At 40.5% G+C, this 19258-nt stretch overlaps 1 protein-coding gene across 3 annotated transcripts in view; it reads left to right on the forward strand.

Moving 5' to 3' along the window:
* The window catches only part of MLLT3 (MLLT3 super elongation complex subunit), a 141530-nt gene extending 126914 nt beyond the window's left edge, over nt 1–14616 (forward strand). For all 3 annotated transcript variants that reach the window (XM_066180787.1, XM_066180788.1, XM_066180789.1), the window contains one exon: nt 10161–14616. In XM_066180787.1, coding sequence (XP_066036884.1) covers nt 10161–10292 — 132 coding nt within the window. In that variant the 3' untranslated portion in view covers nt 10293–14616. The remainder of the gene's footprint in view (nt 1–10160) is intronic.
* The last annotated feature ends 4642 nt before the right edge of the window (nt 14617–19258 follow it).

Raw genomic sequence — 19258 nt, forward strand, 5'->3', positions numbered from 1 at the left:
AACAGAAAAACAGTACTAAGAACTTTGAGGGCTTTGTTTCACAAAACCCAGGGCAGTTTGGTCTCAGTGCCCCTGCAGGATCCTCAGGGCACCAAGCTGAAACAGTGGAAAGTCTCAGGCTGGTAGCTGGGATGGCAGGGTGTCCCGGCAGGCAGGGGCAGGATGTCCTGGCAGACAGGGGGTGGAGGGTCACACTGTAGCAAGAGGAGCAGTGCCGAAGAAGCCGAAGGCGAGGCAGGGCTGGCCCAGCTCCTGCGGGTGGCAGAGAAGGCTCAGGATTCAGGCCGAACCGGTGATAGCAGATTTCCCAGGACTGGATCCCTTTGGCCACAGTGTAGCTCTTCCAGCCAGCAACAGCCCAGCCGTTCTCTCTCTCTGAACCTGCGAAAAGAACAGCCCACAGCTGCCTCAAGCTTCGCCCTTTACCTGCGTTATCTCTCCCTTCCAACTTTGTCCACCTTTTTGTTTTGGTTAAGTACTCTCAAGTATCCAACACTTGGTCTCCTTGGTAACTTATGGGGAAAAAATTCTTTAGAGAAAGAAGGAACAAACCTAACTTCCAACATTATCCACCCCGAATTTTTTCTTCCATACTAACATATTCCATTGAGTTTAAACCATATATATATATACATATACATATACATATATATATATATACATATGCATACACATATATATATATTTGCACATGCAAATATGGATACAGACACATTGTCATGGGTAGTTCACTCCAAAAAAAGGTCCTCTTGAGGCGTGCATTGGGTTTCTCTATCCTTTTTCATCACCCACCAGGTGCAACCTGGTCTCTGAGAGAAGACAGCCCCACGGATGGGATTGTCTTTGCTGGAGGTAGGATTAATTAAAACAGTTTTTTTCAGCATACCTCTTATGTGTACTACTGGAACTTTATTTCTATCTGTTGTTCGCAAGGGCTCAGATTGGGCAGGACCTGCTTGGTTCGTGGAACCTCAAGTGTTCACCAACCAGGTGGCCTTTGCTAAATTAATATCTCAGTTCTTGAAACTTCCCCCACCCAGTGCCTTCAAGGTAGTTTTAAGCAGGCCATTGCACTGTTTAACTTTCTTGTCCGCTGGTGCATGGTAAGGAATATGGTACACTCACTCAATGCCATGTTCTCTAGCCCAGGTGCTTTTAAGACTATTTTTGAAATGGGTCTCACTGTTTGACTGGATTCTCTCAGGGTTGCTATGTTTTTACAGGACTTGTTTTTTCAGGCCTAGGATGGTGTTCCGGGCAGTAGCATGAGGCATAGGGTAGGTCTCTAACCATCCAGTGGTGACTTTTACTATGATTAGCACGTAGCGCTTGCCCTGGCAGGTTTGGGGAAGGGTGATGTAGTCAATTTGCCAGTCTTCTTTATATTTATATTTGGACCACTGCCTACCATACCATAATGGCTTTGCCTGCTTGGCTTGCTTGATTGCAGCACATGGCTCACAGTCATGGATAACTTGAGAAATATTGTCTATAGTTAAATCTACCCTTTGGTCTTAGGCCCACTTATAGGTGGCATCTCTGTCCTGATGACCTGAGGCATTTTGGGCTCATTGAGCTAGGAACAACTCTCCTTTGTGTTGCCAATCTAAATTTGTCTTTGGCACTTCTATTTTGGCAGCCTGATCTACTTGCTTGTTGATTCGGTGCTCTTCATTGACTTCATGTTCCCAAGCTTGACTCTTGGGAACATGGGCATTTACATGTCGGACTTTCATAGGTAGCTTCTCTACGCGAGTGGCAATGTCTTTCTATTTATCGGCAGCCCAGATTGGTTTTCCCCTACGCTGCCAGCTGGCCTTTTTTCACCTTTCCAGCCAACTCCACAGAGCATTGGCTACCATCCACGAATCAGTGTAGAGGTAGAGCTTTGGCCACTTCTCTCTTTCAGCAATGTCAAGGGCTAATTGAACAGCTTTGAGTTTAGCAAGTTGACTTGATCTTCTTTCTTCTTTGGTGGCTTTTGCAACTTGTCACGTGGAGCTCCATACGGCTGCTTTCCACTTTCGGTTCATTTTTACGATGTAACAGGAATCGTCAGTGAAAAGAGCATAGTGTGTTTCTTCTGCTGGTAGTTGGTTGTATGGAGGAGTTTCTTCAGCCCATGTCACTTGTTCCTGTTCTTTTTTGTCCGTGAGACTAAAGTTTTCTCTTTCTGGCCAATTTGTAATTATTTTCATAATCTTAGGGCGATTTGGATTTCCAATACGGGCGTGCTGTGTGATGAGGGCAGTCTATTTGCTCCATGTGGCGTCGGTGGCACGGTGGGTGGAGGGAGTTTTTCTTTTAAACATCTACTCTAGCACTTGTAGTCGGGGTGCCAGGAGGAGTTGTGCTTCTGTGCCAATCACTTCTGAGGCGGCTTGAACTCCTTCATAGACGGCCAAGATCTTTTTCTCTGTGGGAGTGTAGTTGGCTTCAGATTTTCTGTAACTTCGACTCTATAATTCCAGTGGTCGGCCTCAAGTCTTTTTAGGCACTTTCTGCCAAAGGCTCCAGGACAAACCATTGTTCTCGGCTGCGGAGTAAAGCACATTCTTCACATCTGGTCTCATCTTGACTGGGCCAAGGGCTATTGTGTGAGCAATTTCTTGCTTGATCTGGGTAAAGGTATGTTGCTGTTCAGGGCCCCAGTGGAAATCGTTTTTCTTGCGGGTAACCAGGTAGAGAGGGCTCACAATCTGGCTGTATTTTGGAATGTGCATTTTTCAAAAACTTACAGCATTTAGGAAAGCTTGTGTTTTCTTTTTGCTGGTTGGTGGAGACATTGCTGTGATCTTATCAATGACTTCAGTGGGAATCTGCCGCTGTCCATCTTGCCACTTTACTTCCAGGAACTGGATCTCTTGAGCAGGTCCCTTGACTTTGCTCTTCTGCCACTCCTTTCGGCTTCCAACAGAGTCAATTCCTGTGATCCCCCCATCTCTTCAGCAATGGAAATCAGTTCTGCCCCCACGTGTCTCGATGGCATTAGAGTACACTGCGACGCAGTATCTACCAAAGCTTCATATTTTTGTGGCTTTGATGTGCCAGGCCATCGAATCCACACAGTACAAAAGACCTGGTTTTCCCATGCCTCTTCCTGGCTAGAGGCAGGGCCTCTCTAGCACTGGTCATTATTCTCTTTTTCAACATACATATTAGAGGTTCTTTCAAGGGGATCCAACATATCGTCCTCACTTCTATAATACCTGGTGGCCCGATCATGGGAGGCTGAGACTACTTTCATTTTAGTGGAAACCCTTCGGTGAGTGTTTCTCTTCTTGAGCTCATGCACCCATGCTGCCAGGGCTGAAGCGGGCTTCTCATCCCACCTTCCCATGTCTTCTCCATGGTTGCACAGGAAGGACCACAGTTCAGCTCATGGAGGGTACTCTCTCTCTCTAGCTGGGGGACGTTGGCTCTGGGGTCTGTGACTCGCACCGGTGCCACATGGGAATGGTTCTTTCTCATCTCTTCTCTCACCTCTCTAATCTCCTCTTTGAGTTCCTTCACCGCAGCAGAGACATGAGCCTGCATTGGGCCATTGATCATACTTTCATAACTCTTGACCTTGTTGGCTACAGAACCCAGTGTCTCTTGCTTAGCATCAGGATTGATTGTGGCAATGAATACGGTATAGTCACGTGGTCCATGAGTTGCCAGCGTCCACAACATGTGCCTTGTGCATCTAACCTTGTCAGGGTCATTATCGTGCTGTCCGCTCCTTCCAAAGAGTACTTCTAATACTGCCACTTCTCTCAGCGTTTGGATCCCCTCCTCGAGGGTCTTCCAGTCTGTGTTATGATGGTACTGTGGCACTTTGTCTCTGTGGACAAACCTCTCCCTTATACTCATTAAAAGCTGCCTCCAGAGGGAAAAGGGGCCTGGCTCTCTTACAAATACCTGATTTATGCCTGAGTCCTTGGTCAAGGGTCTCAAATTCCTTGCTTCACTACCGTCCAGTTGTACACCTGTACCCATAAGGTCCCAGACCTGAAGCAGCCAGGCTGTATAAGCCTCACGTCCCCGTCGTGCAATGTCTTTGTGTAGGTTACGGAGACTTTCATACGACAGAGACTCAGTGATGATCTCAACCTCTGTTTGTCCTGCGGGTTGTGAGGGCCCTCCTTTCTTATTCTTTTTACCTGGGGGCTCTGATTTTATCTTAGACTTCCTTGTTTCCACAGGGGTGACTGCTGCTGGCTGTGGCTGCTCCTGTGGTTCAGCTGGAACCTGGACAGTTGTACCGTCTGTCGGTTCTATTGGTGCACCATCAGACTCTTCCTTTACAGGGCAGGGGGAGGGTTTTCCACCAGCTGGGGAGGTGTATTCCTTCAGCACCTGGCCCATCTCACGTATTTCCTTCACCAGAATGCCCACCCACTCTGGGTGGTTCATTTCTGAGATGGGCTGTGGGGCAGGGTCAGGCCCTATGGCAGTATCCTCAGTCTCTGGGGCAGTGTCAGATGCCATGACAGTATTTCCAGTCTGTGGGACAGGCTCAGACTGCCTGGCAGTATCCCTAGTCTCTGGGGTAGGTGTCTGTGCGGTGATCCAAGTTGGCCTCACCTTATCTCTGAAAACTATTGAATAGGCTATGACTATTAGCAACACTTGTATTAGCAGCACTTGGGTAGTATCTAGAGAGAACTTAAACCCTTCAAAAGCTGGTGGGGTAGGCGCAAAAGACTGGGTGAAGGGCTGGGAGAAAACTTCCCCTGCTGTCATTTTCTCACAGAAAGTACCATTCTTAAAGTAACCCCAAAAACATACACTTAGTATGTGATAGCCATGTATCCATGTGCCTGCCTTCCAGAGGAAGTTAAAAATCCATGAATGCCTCACCTTATCCACCCATAAAACAAACTCGATCACAGTCACCGTAGCCTTAGTTATAGGGCCCACGTTTAGATAAGGGCCTGCAAATGGGAGGAGTACAGCCACAACCACGTGCCATCCAAACCAGAGTAAGTTAGACCACATGATCCTGCCTAATTAGGTTTTTATATACAACACACACAAAAGAAAGTCCTAGGTTAGTTAAGAACCACTATTTCTCTTCCCCTTTCTTTTGTCAGTGCCTTCAAGCCCCACACTTGGGTGCCAAAATCTGTCTTGGTTTGGGAAGACAGGTATCTGCCAGGTAAAAGCTGGAGTTTCTCTTGGAATGGAGAGTGTAAAGCACCTCTCTTTTTTCCAATTATAAATTTATAGTCAGAGGCTCTTAGGCAAAAATTTTTGGGAATAGGAATAGCAGTTCTTTACTAGTATGTATTACAAAGCAAACAAACAAACAAACAAAACAACTCAACTACAGCATTAGTAACAACAGAAAAACAGTACTAAGAACTTTGAGGGCTTTGTTTCACAAAACCCAGGGCAGTTTGGTCTCAGTGCCCCTGCAGGATCCTCAGGGCACCAAGCTGAAACAGTGGAAAGTCTCAGGCTGGTAGCTGGGATGGCAGGGTGTCCTGGCAGACAGGGGGTGCGGGGTCACACTGTAGCAAGAGGAGCAGCGCCGAAGAAGCCGAAGGCGAGGCAGGGCTGGCCCAGCTCCTGCGGGTGGCAGAGAAGGCTCAGGATTCAGGCCTAATAGGTGATAGGAGATTTCCCAGGACTGATCCCTTTAGCCACAGTGAAACTCTTCCAGCCAGCAACAGCCCAGCCGTTCTCTCTCTCTGAACCCGCAAACAGAACCCGAAGAAAGAACAGCCCGCAGCTGCCTCAAGCTCTGCCCTTTACCTGCATTATCTCTCCCTTCCAACTTTGTCCGCCTCTTTGTTTTGATTAAGTACTCTCAAGTATCCAACACTTGGTCTCCTTGGTAACTTATGGGGAAAAAATTCTTTAGAGAAAGAAGGAACAAACCTAACTCCCAACATCTACCCAATACTGAATGGATAACTTGCAGAGAATCAGTGCTTCTCTGCATTAAAAATAATCTGCCGTCCCATCTTAAATGTCCTTACTGCTTTGCAGCTATGTAGTTAATGTAAAATACCCAGTGTGCACAGAAATTACAAAGATACAGAGCTGAGAAAGTTTCTAAGAAATCATATGAAATTTCTAGACTAAGAAATACCTACAGATTGTAGAAAGCACAAAGGTGAGAACAGCAAGGTGCAAAACTGCATGACGGGGTTGTGGTTACTGCCTGTGAAGAGGGATCAAATGCAAAAATATGCAACAAAATTGTAGACAGCTGCAAGAGTTTTAGAGGTGTTGATGTTGAAGTGGAATGGGGATGGAGTTGTGTGTTTCTGAATGGCAACTGTCATCTTTTTAGTTTATGTTAGGGCAGGTAAGTCTCTTGCACAGAGACTTTGAGGGAATTTTCAGAGAAGGGGCTTGCAGAAGAACTGTGAAGGCATCGATATGTAAAAACACAGGCTTTTTAAACTAACACTGAGGAATATGAGAAGGATTTTCTTTTTTTAAAGGCTTTTTTTTTTCCAATCTCAGTTGTTACCAAGTCCATAGGCATGACAGCAAACAGGAATACAGCCAAATTGGAAATGAGAAAAATGTATCAGTTTGTGAATGTGGCTCTTTCCCAAGAGAGGCATTCTCTTTGAGACACTTTGTTAAAGGAACTGAGAAAAAGAGAAGACAGGAGAGATGCGATACTGCACTGCAAGTGCCCAGATACACAGTGGAATAATTCTGATCTTACGTGCTACTTACAAACAAGAATTGCCCAAGAGGGAGAAGACATGTGAAGAACATTTGACCAAGAAATTGGTCCTGTGAACAGTTTTTATATTAATATTGGCAAGACAGAAATTGGGCTGAAATTACATTTGCAAACAAATTGCATGTTTCACTGTAAAGAAAGAGGTCGGAATTTACAGTGGTAGGGCTTTTCCTTTTTTTCTTTTTTTAACTGAGTCTGCAGTCAGATGCAGATGCAGTTAATGCTGCATGTCCAATATATTCAAATTTGGATGGCTAAAGCAGTGTTTCTAACTCTGCATTTTCGGTGCAGAAAATGTTAGCATGTCCCTACAAAAGGCAACAATATTTCTGGTAAGATTTTATGTCTTATTTTGAGGCATGAGAAGTCATATCTTCCACTGGTAAAAACTCTGAAAGCCAGTGCATTAGGGAGCATGAGTGTAAGGAAGAAATTGAGAGTATGCAGCATGGCTGAAAATTACATTGCTCATGTTCCCAAGGTGCTTAACTTCAGATGGCAACTATCTTCTTAGAATTTTCTGCCAGAGGCAGCTTGGAGGTCTGGAAACTATCACATGGCCGAAAACCCTCCATAAATTGAAAAATGACTATCATTAGTTGCACTTTGCCTTCCTTATACAAACACACTCTCGTGTTTAAAGGCTGATAAATAGTTATACTATGACGGATAATGTTGAAACTGAGCTGGAGAGACATTATGTAAACAGAGACATAATTTACAGCATAAAAGCAAAGCTTATGCAGCAGGAACAAATGGGATATTTTTGTCCTTTGCTGCCTGAGCCTCAGAATAAAACATTTTAATGCTGTGTTTTTAATGTTAGAACTGTCAGACTTCTTAGCAACTAATCTCTACCTTTTATTCTTTTTGAAGAATTTCTGAATAGCACAGGGATGTTTATGCTAACACTGTAAGTCATGAATTTCTCATTGACTGGCACACAGGCAGGTGTTTTTCATTGAGCTGTCTGGGTTTATCTTGATACATTTTTTTGCATCCATTAGAGCATTTGGGGTTCATTTCAGTCATTTGCCAGGTGCCCAGACATAGTGACTGTATGTCTCAGGGGCTGGAGGAGGAATATGTCTAAAATGTTTGTTTCCCTTGATCAAGAACTTAAAAGTCCAAAGCAGAACCTGATAATAGAAGTCCTTATCCATTTCTTAAAATATGCAGCACTGTTGAAAAATACATGTGTTAACACTTCCACATAATCTTTGTTTCTAAAATCAAGTATATTACAGTGGGGGTTACTAGGGGTGATATCCTTCCACAGTAACACAAGAAAGCAATAGACAGAGTTGTTCAATGTAGCTGCATTTTACTGGCTTTTACTTCTGTAAGCTTGTGCAGCCATTTATTTGTCTCACAGTGGATATTTAGATAGCAAGCCCAAGAGTAGATTCCACACTTTACAAAAAGAGGCTGGATTGACTACTTACCTTTGCTTCTTTCTTAGATGAGGCTCAAAAGAGTGCCAAAAATTAGAATAATAATACGTATCAAAGTTTGCTTCTGGTATCAGTTTTCTCCCACTGGATTTTTTTTCCTCATGTCAATTGCAGAACAATAGGGGATGGAAAAGTGTTACAAGAATCTGTGAATCAACAAGAGTACAAATGAAGTTAGTAATTTTAGGTTAAAAATTCCTACATGAAAAGAATTGAAAGCAAGAGGTACAGATTTAAATCATGTGTTAATAAAAGTAGGATTTTTCCAGGTACTTTCAGAATTTTGGGCAGCTGCAAACCAAATTAAACAGATTTTATTTTTATTGTTCCCACCTTTGAAAATAAAGGGAGATTGAAAAGGGAGATTTTTATTGTAACAAGCATTTCCCTTTTATTATTTTATCGTGTGTCCATTCTATTTATTCTGTCCTGGGCTGTGTCATTCCATGCCTGACAATACACATTTTGTATTTCACTTATCATCAACACAGTCTTTACTTCTGTGGTCTAAGAAGAAAAAATATCTGTTTATATAATGACATGGAGAGTGGAAACCTAGAAAATATTTAGTTTAAATTCATTGTCCTTTCTGAAGTTGGTTATTCCTGCCAGATTTGTCATCTTAAGGTACATTCTGTAACCCATAAATGTGTACATCTATATCTCCTCGAGCTGTGGAAAAGAAATTGTGGTCAGAGTAACAAAGCTCAAAACAATCAAGGAACATCTCACAGCAGTGTTTCAGTGGCAGTGTATGTGGAAGCCCCAGAACTAAATGGTTTTCAAATTGGAGGTTGCAGACAGGATTTGGAGTGTAGCCTGAGTGCTGCATGAGGGGTGGTTGGAAGGACTGAGAACAGTGTTGTTCTGTCAGTCCGTGAGCTACCCAGAGGCTACTTTAGGCTGGGGTGCCTTTCAGTGTGCTCTTGGCATGTTAATCTCTTGGAATGAAACAGCACATAAGAGATATATTGCAACCGTGTGTTGGCACTGTGTTAGCCCCTCTCTGACAGATAGTGCTTTGCCTTTTCAAGGTGCTCAGGTTTTTTTTCAAGGTAGGTGTGCATTCTGGAATTTAAGGTATCTGGAGTTATTTTTGCAGCAGTTCTATGTTGGGTATGACCACTCTTCAAAAATAAAGACTACAGTTTAGAGACTAAAAATGTCACAACTGCAGAAAGGCACAAGTTAGGTATCTACTACTGATTTCACAGAATCGGAGGATGGTTAAGGTTGGAAGAAATCTCAAGAGGTCACAGGGACATGTAGAGCCAGTTGCCTGGGACTATGTCACATGACTTTGGAAAACTCCAAGGATGAAGACCCTACAACCTAAGTGATGTTATGACCTTGCCGGGAGTCCTTCCATGGTTAATTTGGGAAAAAAAAAAAAAAAAAAAAAATTAACTTTCTTACTCAGAAAGTAACTCCTAGTGTGTGAACTAACAGTTCATGTAAGAGCTCTTGTATATATATTTTTTCTTTTTAATGTGGACTGGATTCTCTAAGGATTTATTTTCCTTGCTTGCAGAAAGGCTTGTGCCATTTATTTCTTATATATAACCTGCTTAGTAGCTATGCACATAATAAAGATTCCAGAAATCTACCAGGGATTTTTTAAATTATTTGTTTGGAGTTAAGGGTATAATGTTGCCCTCTTCCTTCCCTTTTTTTTTTTTTTTTTTTTTTTTTTTTTTTTTTTTTTTTTTTAACTGAATTAGAAAATAAGCAGATTTTCTTTGAACATTTGAAAAATATATTGTCAATGCTGATGTTTGCTGGAACAGTAGATGGGTATGCTGACATTATGGTTGATGATGACCTAAAAATAAACCCAAGGTACTGTAATCTGGATAATAATGCATGTCAGAAAGGAAGTTGAATGATAAGGATGATGGTTAAACCTACAGGTACTGGGGCAATTTGGCTCATGTTAGGTCATATGGTACTTGTTTATACTTACAGTGGGCATGTAGAACTTCTGGAATTTCTAACTCCATCTTTTCTTTCAGATAGTAAATCTTATAGAAGAAACTGGACACTTTCATATCACAAATACAACCTTTGACTTTGATCTTTGTTCACTGGACAAAACCACAGTCCGTAAACTACAGAGTTATCTGGAAACATCTGGAACCTCCTGAGGATTCAGCATATGGCTGTCTGTCAAAAACTGTTCTTTAAATGATTTGTGCAGAATGACGCGACCAAAAGGGAGGAGAAAAAAAAACAGAAAACCAAAAACCTTTTCAGCTTTTATTTTTCCTTAAAGCCAGTCTCTTGATAAGGGAGAGAAAAAGTGACCAGACTCAGAGGACCACTCTTCTCAAAAAGAAAATGCTCTGGAAGTTTGCCTGGATAGCCTTGAAAAACAAACAAAAATACTTGTTCTTAATGAATGTGTATGGTATCATGTATCTCTCTCTGTGGCGTTCAAATCCACACAATGAATGCATGTTCAACACACTGCCTTACTACATAACTGATCTATTTATTATTGCATACATTTATCCTGAAGTCAATGAGTCACTCAGTGACACTACCAGATATTGCAAGAAGTGGGGTCCCTTGTGTGCTCTTTCGGTGCAGTATTTTCACAAGCCCAGTAACCTTATTCATATTAAAATTCCACTTCTTTCTATCTTTTTTTAGTCAATTGAAACACTACAACCACCTCTGCAATTCCAGGAAGCAAGATACAAACTTGGCGACCAAACAGTGGTCCTATATTTCATTTCCCGTCTATCACAGTGGATTGGACCACAGAAAGTTGGACTGCAGGTCCTTGTTTCTATCCACTTATTGACATTGATCATGGTTCAAAAGTGCACCAAATAGGTTTCATATGATTTGCTGTCTAGCCTCAGTGAATAAACCAATAAGACTTCTAACAAAAAATGTTATGTATACTGTCCTGAATCTGGCAACTCTTGCAGTCTACATTCTTGTGTCTGTTTAAATGTTGCAAAACTAAATATATATTAGAGTGAAGGTGTTCTGCAGGAGCTCATGATAAAAGAAAAAGTAATGGTCCTGTCTTCAAAGAAAATGTTGTAGAAAATTCTTAATTTGGAGCTATTTATTATTTCAAGTTTCAACACTCTTCTGCTGCCAGTGTGTGACTCGCTTCTACCATAAAACTTTTTGCATAACCTTTTTGTTTGTTCATATAGTATATGTTCTGCTTAGTTTGTTTTGGGGATTTTTTTTCTGATTAAGTTTGGTTTTTTACAACTGCTAAATTAAAAACCTTTTATTTGAAAATAAAAAAAAGGTTGTTATACAGTTAAATAAATACACGGAATAAATACATGTATGAGATCATCTGTATGTGTGTGTTTATGTATACACGTATACCACACTTGTATATATATATACACACACACACATACATGCGCATATACTTTTTTTAAACTTTGCAGATTTTGGTATCTGTTCGATAACCTTGTTGTGTTTCCAGAAGAATTTCTTGTGTATGGAAATAAGTATTCTTTCATACCATCCATTATTTCTTAAAATCAGGATCCTTGTTTATGCATAATCAAATGAGAGGATGTGTACTCGGTTTCACATCAGTGCTTCATGCTCTCATATTGCTGATGGTTTCTTGATGAAATCATTAGCTTTATATTAAAAATCCAAATTCCCAAATTAAAAGAGAAAATAATAATTTAAAAAAATACTTCTGGATGCAAAGGTTTATTCAGGTTTACCAGACTAAAAAGATGTATCTTGTTGCTAGACAGGCCAGTATGTCATGTGTATGCTTGTATGCCACATGTAGTCTCTATGTGTAGAGCTAAACAGTAGTATCTTTATGACTTACTGTTTCATGTGCACAGTTTGTGCGGCACTGAAAAACTATTGGGGTTATTTCTTATTCCGATGGTAAATATTAATACTGTTTCTTTAAATCCAAAGAAAATTTTACACTTTACTCTTTTTGAAAAGTCACTATACATATTGAGTTGGAGGGGTTATTTCTTATTTAAGATGTTGTTTGATCATACTCCGCAGGAAGTCCTCCTTAGGCTTTTGAAGAATAAGTGTACTTTTTCAGTAATGTTATGACTCTTATTGATGATTGGCATGAAGCATACTTGAAGCGTTATGTTGTTTTTTTAAGTCCGTGTCTTAATGTGCAATTTGGGAAGGGATGGAGGAGTGGGCTTGCAATGTTAACTTTACTATTGACAGAAGGCAGGTAACGATGGGGAAGGGAGAAGGGGGTGCATGTAAAGGGGATAAACTTCGATTTTTATTGATTGTTTTATATGAAAATGTTTGGTAATCTAAAAGCAACCTTAAAAACCTTTGGTCTACAAATGTGTGTTCAAATTTCCTGTCTTTTAATTATACCAGATGTATATGGAATTTTGTCCATTTAGGCTTTTCTAACTAAGTCTTGTGGTAAAGACTCATTGAGTTTCAGAAGGGGATACTTCTAGTACGACTATTGCACTGTTTTTTTAGAAATGGTGAAATGAATCATTTTACCCTTAAAAATACCAGATAAGCTTTATTGTACACTGAGAACAGGGGTGGAGGAAAAGAGAAACTAGGTGAATAGGCATAAAAGAGAGATGAGATCAATTACAGTATCAAATCAGTGCTGAATTTCATGCAAACTGTGGATGATCCTTAAACTCTTAAATTTTTTAATTCAGTGGGAGAGAGAAAATAGACTGTTGGTGTCAATGTGTGTGTTGGCTTTTTAACAAAACTCTTGATAGAAATAGAGTGACTAAGTTTTGATCTAAATTTTAAGTTAACTATTTTCATCTGATTTTGTATACAGAAACAAAATAAATCTATGTTCACCTAATTTCAGACATTCAGATATTCATATTTCTCTTAAGGAAAAACAAGAAGATACCCTTCCAAGTCTGTAACATCTATAAGGATTTATCTTTGGGATGGGTTAAAGTGTTTTGGCAACAAACTGTCGGAGTCCAGGGCATTCCTCTGGATGCCCTGGGAGGCCACAGACCTGAGTAAGAGGGTTTGAGATCTGTGCAGGGGGGTTTTGGAGCTGTACAGGGAGGTTGGAGACCCTGGCACAGAGCTCAGGAGGACACTGCCTTTGACTTCAGTCCATGGGAATGACTTCCAACACTTCGGGAACAATTACAAACCATAAAGATGTGAAAAAAGTAGTTTAGTTTGGTATAGGATGAGAAATGATGTAGTTTTGAGTTTTTAGAATATAGGTACATGGGGGACAAGATGGAGGATTTAGGGTGTTGCCCTTAGTTCTTCGTTCTTCTCCCCTGGCCTCCATCTTTTGGTGACAGTGGCACAAAGTAGTTTAAGGAGATTGGATTAGAGTAAAGTTGACCATTTTAGTATAGGTGATAGGTATTGGAATAAAAGTGTAAACAGGTGATACGTAAATTTCTGTATAAAGGGACTACGACGTCCCACTGTGGGAGGAATCGCCTCGTGTCCTAGCTGCTGTTCAGATCTTGGCTGGGCACAGAGAACTTTTTAAGATATGAAACAATAAACCACATGAAATATCAAGAGAACAAGACCTTGAGGACTCTGCTTCTTTCTCGCGACCTGGCTTGGGGCTTTCAGAGAGAAAAAAGACTTTTTACTATCTTTTAAGCTCGGGTGAGGAGACCAAACCCGACAACAAACGTTTTGAAATTTTACTTAACGTAAAGCTGTTTAAAACAGTTATATAGAAGAATTTGAACCAGACAAACAGAGATTAGCAGTAAGTTCCAATATCTAGAGTAATTCTCAGCATGAGTCACTGTTACTAGAGCCATAGTTTTATCCAGTAGCAAAGACGGTTTTCTCACTAGTAACTTTCCTCCTCAGAAAGTGGATCTCCAATTTGGTAGACAATTTTTAATTTTTTTTTTTTTAATACAAATTCTGCTCAGCTGAGAGGCTTTTACAAGGCTTTCAGTATTGTCTAATTTGAAGGCCATCTTGGTCCATGCTAAAGAGAAAGAGATAGAAAGGAGGAAAGAGCCTCCTTTCCTCCTCTCATACACTGAAGCGAAGAGAGTCTTCCAAGGTAAAACTTAAGTCCATGCTCAGTTGTCAGCCTTTGGCCTGTAAGAAATGGTTTATCATTTCTCTCTCTCTTCATTGGTTTGGTGTTTTTATGAAAAGTCCATGCTTTCAATTTCAGAAACAAAATGCACTCAGTACAGTGCATTTGGAGAACCCAGTATATTTCTGTTAAAAGTTTCTTTTAGTCTCTGGGAAGGAAATTACAAATTCTTGGGTTTTGCATGTCCCACTGTTCTCCTTTCCCATTCTCACAGTGAAATAAAGTACTTTCACAATCTAGTTTGAATCCTTGGTCCTTTCTTGGTATAATCTCCCTTTCCTAGAAGCTGTACCAATGTTTTGGGGTCTCTTGAATGACTCATTGATTTTAAGACCTGTCAGTTTGCAAAATTGGTGGGAAAGCTGTAGAATTGTCTGAAGTGAAAACTGCCTCATTAATTTCATTTTCTTGTATGCATTATCTTACTCCAGACACTGCTCTGATGGTAGGATGTTTGATTTGTTCATATACACCATATCCCATCTTTTACCACGTGCAGTTTGATGATAATCTTTTAGTAAACTCTTGTTTCAGTCTACAGAGTCTGTTTTGTGTTTGCTTGTTGGTCTTCAGCATCGCAACAAAAATTTTGTCAGGTTTTCAGCCGCAGCAGGAGCTAGGAGGATCTACAAAAATAAGCAGTGAAATAGGAAATGTTCCGAAGTTTAACAAGTGTGAGGCATGTGTTTTTATTAGCCTCAATAGTTTTCTTAATTGTCAAGCAGTGTACAGTAGAACATAGTGTACACCAGGAAAGCTACTCTGTACACTGTACGAAGCCTTACTGCTGGGCATAAAAGCCATACTAACAGATGATAGGGACTAAAACACATCTCTCTGCAGTGCTTTTGTGCATGCTTGGGAGTTAATCAGTGCATTAACACTGCTACATCAATGACGTTTACAAGGCTGGTTCTGTGTCTGGACAGATAAATTAACATCAGAGCACACTCACTGTAAGGGCCTTGCATTTGATTGAGCAGCAAGAAATGCCACTGTGACTAGACAGGAAAGAGAGTATTACCACAGTGAGAACAAAGCCCTGGGGTGTGGGGTGGAGAGAAAAAAAATGGTGTAAAGAAGAGATGCAGTAATACAACTGCTTTGGTTTGCTACTGTAAAATCTGCTGCAGTTGGTGAGAAGAGGCAGAGAGGGATGGAGATTGCAGCAACATAAAAGCATTTGGGATGTTTTATTGTTTGGAATGCTAATGTTTCACATTTGTTTCAGTATTGCATCTGACTTACATTCTGTGTTTTACCTCAGCCAGGCTGATTATACTGAAAAGTGATAATCTTGCATTTTTCATTTACCTTAATTTTTTCAGTCTTGAAATTTGAGTGAAGTCAAATGTGGCCTGTGAATGCAGCAGATGTATTTTTATTATTATTCAGTATAATTCTGACTGGAAGTAACCATTTCCTGAATCTTCCATCAAATGGATTAAGCATTTTTGTATGTTCCTTTAGGGAACTGATATTATAAAGCTGTGACTTCTGTTAGTAAACTTCACCCTTCTCATCACAGCAAGGAATGAATTATTAGCTTTTCTCATTGCTCACAGAAAGACAGAATGCAATGTCTAAGTCCTATTTAGGAAGTGTCGGTTTGTGAAGGTGTGAGATACAGCTTTTTAATAAAACCTAGAAATTTTTTTTTTTATTATTTTTTTTTTTATTTTTTTTGTGGAGGAAAAGAATAGGAAATACTTGTTTAAAATATTTCTATTCTGATAATGCTGGGGTTTTCCTACAATTACATTCCTCTTTCAGATCGTTAAGCATCTAATAGCCAGTGACCATATAAAAACCATTAAAGAATCAAAGGAATTGAAAATACAGGCAAGTTTGTATTAAAATCCTGGCTGTACAAGGAATAAGATCATAATGCTGATACTGCTTTCAGTGCAGGGCAGACATTCCTAGCACATGTGGTTTGTGTATCCTCATCTGAGTGGGTGGTCTAGAAAATGGTGTAAAATGCTGCAGGAGGGCTTAGTTTTTGAGTGGTGCAGAACAAACATTCATGATATGCTCAGGCAGTACCACCCAGGCTATCCAAGATGAAGCAGTTTTATTTCAACTTCTATGAGCAGCTACGTTTTCACTTTGCCTATGCAGCTAAATATTTTAATTCTTTTTTTACAGCCTTGTTAGTCCCCAGCTTTAAGTTCCATGCTTGCTAAGCACCTGGTAAGATTTGGGGTGGGGTTGTTGTGATGTGGCTGTTTCTTTGGGAAGGTCATAAGGTGAAAATGAAACACAGTAGTGACATTATTATTATTATTATTATTATTATTAATAATAATAATAATAATAATAATAATTTATTTTCTACTTCTGTCCAACAAGTATAAGCCTCTGAAATGTTTATTCTCAAATATTGTCTTGCATCTTAGAAAAAGTTAATACTGCTTTTATTAGTGTATAGTAAATAAGTGGACGAATTAGGAATGAGCTTCTGTGAAAGCAGATATGACTAAAATCAAGATGTGGACTGATGGTCTTTTGGACCACTGCAATCAGGGCAGCCTAGAAATGCTTTTATTGTTATTGGAGAAATGCATGAATCTCAGCCTGTGTATAAAGGGAAGTAGAGATTAAGGTGCTCAATTAGTTTTCAAGTATCTCATGCCTAAGCTCCCTTGGACATCTGCTCACAACCTGTGTAAAAACTTAATTGAGTGTCAGCTGGGACATTTTTGTGCTAAACACCCCTCTCTCTTTGCATTGTCACAGCTATGAGGGTAGGTTGCTGCAATAGGCACTTGCTACTGTCTTGCAACTATGGAACAGAATTCTGTAGTGCCTTGGTTTAAGTTAAATTATGTTCACAATTAACCATGATGCTGGTTGCTCAGATGAATTTTCTTTATCCTTTACTCTTTTGTGGTTACAGATTAATATTTGCAGGGGTGACAGGCGGGGGAGGAAGGGTGGAGAGAGAGTTGTTCTCTCTCGATCAATGCAATGTCTTCTCTCATTCCTGATTCACATTCTAAAGATAGTGACTCTAACAATAAAGCATCAAGGCTCAAGCTCTTCCCATGAGAATGTGATGCATTAAACAACTTTACAGATGTGATGCAGAACCTTTGGTGGCCTAAATCAATCCTGGATTTACAGTTTCTTTTTCAAAAGGATTTAAAGCAAGGAAAGCAAGATTGACTCTGCTTCACAAAATTTTTGAGGTTAGAAGGGACCTTGAGAGTCTGGTCTAACTCCATGGTTTCTCCTTGAAAGTCCCATTGGGCTTTTTCCAGATTCGTTGGGAAGTTCTTTGTGTTGGCCCATTCCCAGGAACTGAGTGTTCAAGTAAACTAAATGTAGCTTTATGCTAAACTAAATGCTAAAAGAGCACCCAGGCATACTCTTGCAAGCCTTATGTCGTTGTTCCTTTATAAATAGACTTCTTCCTGGATAGGTAGTTTCTATCCAAGGACCAAAGCTGGTACGGATCTCCCTCTATTCACAGGAAATGGAAGTAATTTTAAAGGAGCATTTTCAACAATTTTGATATGCTGCCTTACTGTCCAAATGTACTTGGTTGGCTCTGGATTTTACACTAATGATAGCTTTTCTTCTTATATATGTTTGATAATGCACATACGATATCATAGAATCATATATTTGTTTCAGGTGGAAGAGACTGCTAAAAATTACCTAGTTCCAACCTCCCTGCCATGGCCAGGGACATCTTCCACTAGACCAGATTGCTCAGAACTCTGTCCAACCTGGCCTTGGACATCTCCAGAAATGGGACATCCACAACTTCTCCAGGCAACCTCTTCCACTGCCTGTAGTGGTTTGAAAGCAAAACCAGCGACACTCTCCAAGTCAGAAATGCAATTTAATAGGTAAAAAAAAAAAAAAAAAAAAAAAAAAAAAAAAAAAAAAAAAAAAAAAAAAAGCAGTATTACAAAAGACCGCTGGCAGAGTGGCAGAGTCAGAATACAATCTGACACCCTATTGGTCAGGATGTTGGAAACAGTGCAAAAGTAAGACTTCCTGGAGTAGCAGATGTGGTCCTGTTGGAAGTAGAGATGGTTCTGTAGTCCTGTAGAGAAAAGGGTCCAGAGATGGGTCTGGTCTTCCTTTGGGAGTCCCATGGGAGCACTGGATGTCTGGTGACACTTGTGGTTTTTTTTTATCTAGGTGGAAATGGTTTGACTCTTCCTCCCTGGGTAGAGCATCTCACAATGGGATGATGTGTCATGTTATTGGTGAGTTTTAATGGCCCATTATCAAAAGATATCCCCATGGAGGTAGTGGAAGACTGAACAGAGAAAAGAAATGCCCCACCCAGTTTTAACAGCTGACTTGTTATCAGAGAAGGCAGTTACACCCTCTCTTCTGGAGTTACAACAGATAAAAAAAAAAAAACACCTCCCCAACCGGGCTTCAACAGATGGAATGGAATAAACATATTTTTTGGTTACAAAACCCAAGACACTGCCTCACTACCCTTACATTCAATATTTTTTTCCTAAAATCTAATCCTACCCTTTTTCAGTTCAAAACCATTACCTCTTGTCCTGTCACTATAGGACCTGGTAAAATGTCTTTCTCTGTCTTTCAAACAAGCCCGCTTTAGTTATGTGAAGGTTGCAATAAGGTTTCCCCTTCTTTTCTCCAGGTGAAACATCAACTGTCTCAGACTGTCTTCATAGGAGGGGTACTTTAGATCTCTGACCATTTTCATGGCCCTCTCTGGACCTGCCCTATGCTGGGGACCTCAACTGTCACCAATCTGTCAATGTTTTTCCTGTATATAAAGCATAACTTCTTATGTGGTCTGAGCAGAGAGAAGAGGGGATGATCCATGGTTCTCACATACTACACAGCTGGCATGTGTTCACCCTGCTAGCTGGCTGTTCCCCCAGAGCTGGTCCCCAGACCCAGTCTGCAGCACTCTGCCTTCCATAGCAGACCTCAACATTTGTCCTTGTTAAATTTCATGGGGTCACTGCCATCCCCTTCATCCCACCTGTCCAAGTCATACAGCCCTTTCATGAAGTATTTGACTAAAGGCACCCCAGC

Source organism: Chamaea fasciata, unplaced genomic scaffold (assembly GCF_029207755.1).
Source record: "Chamaea fasciata isolate MVZ Bird 193981 ecotype frontalis unplaced genomic scaffold, bChaFas1.0.hap1 SCAF_4, whole genome shotgun sequence".
In the NCBI taxonomy this organism is placed as follows: Eukaryota; Metazoa; Chordata; class Aves; order Passeriformes; family Sylviidae; genus Chamaea; species Chamaea fasciata.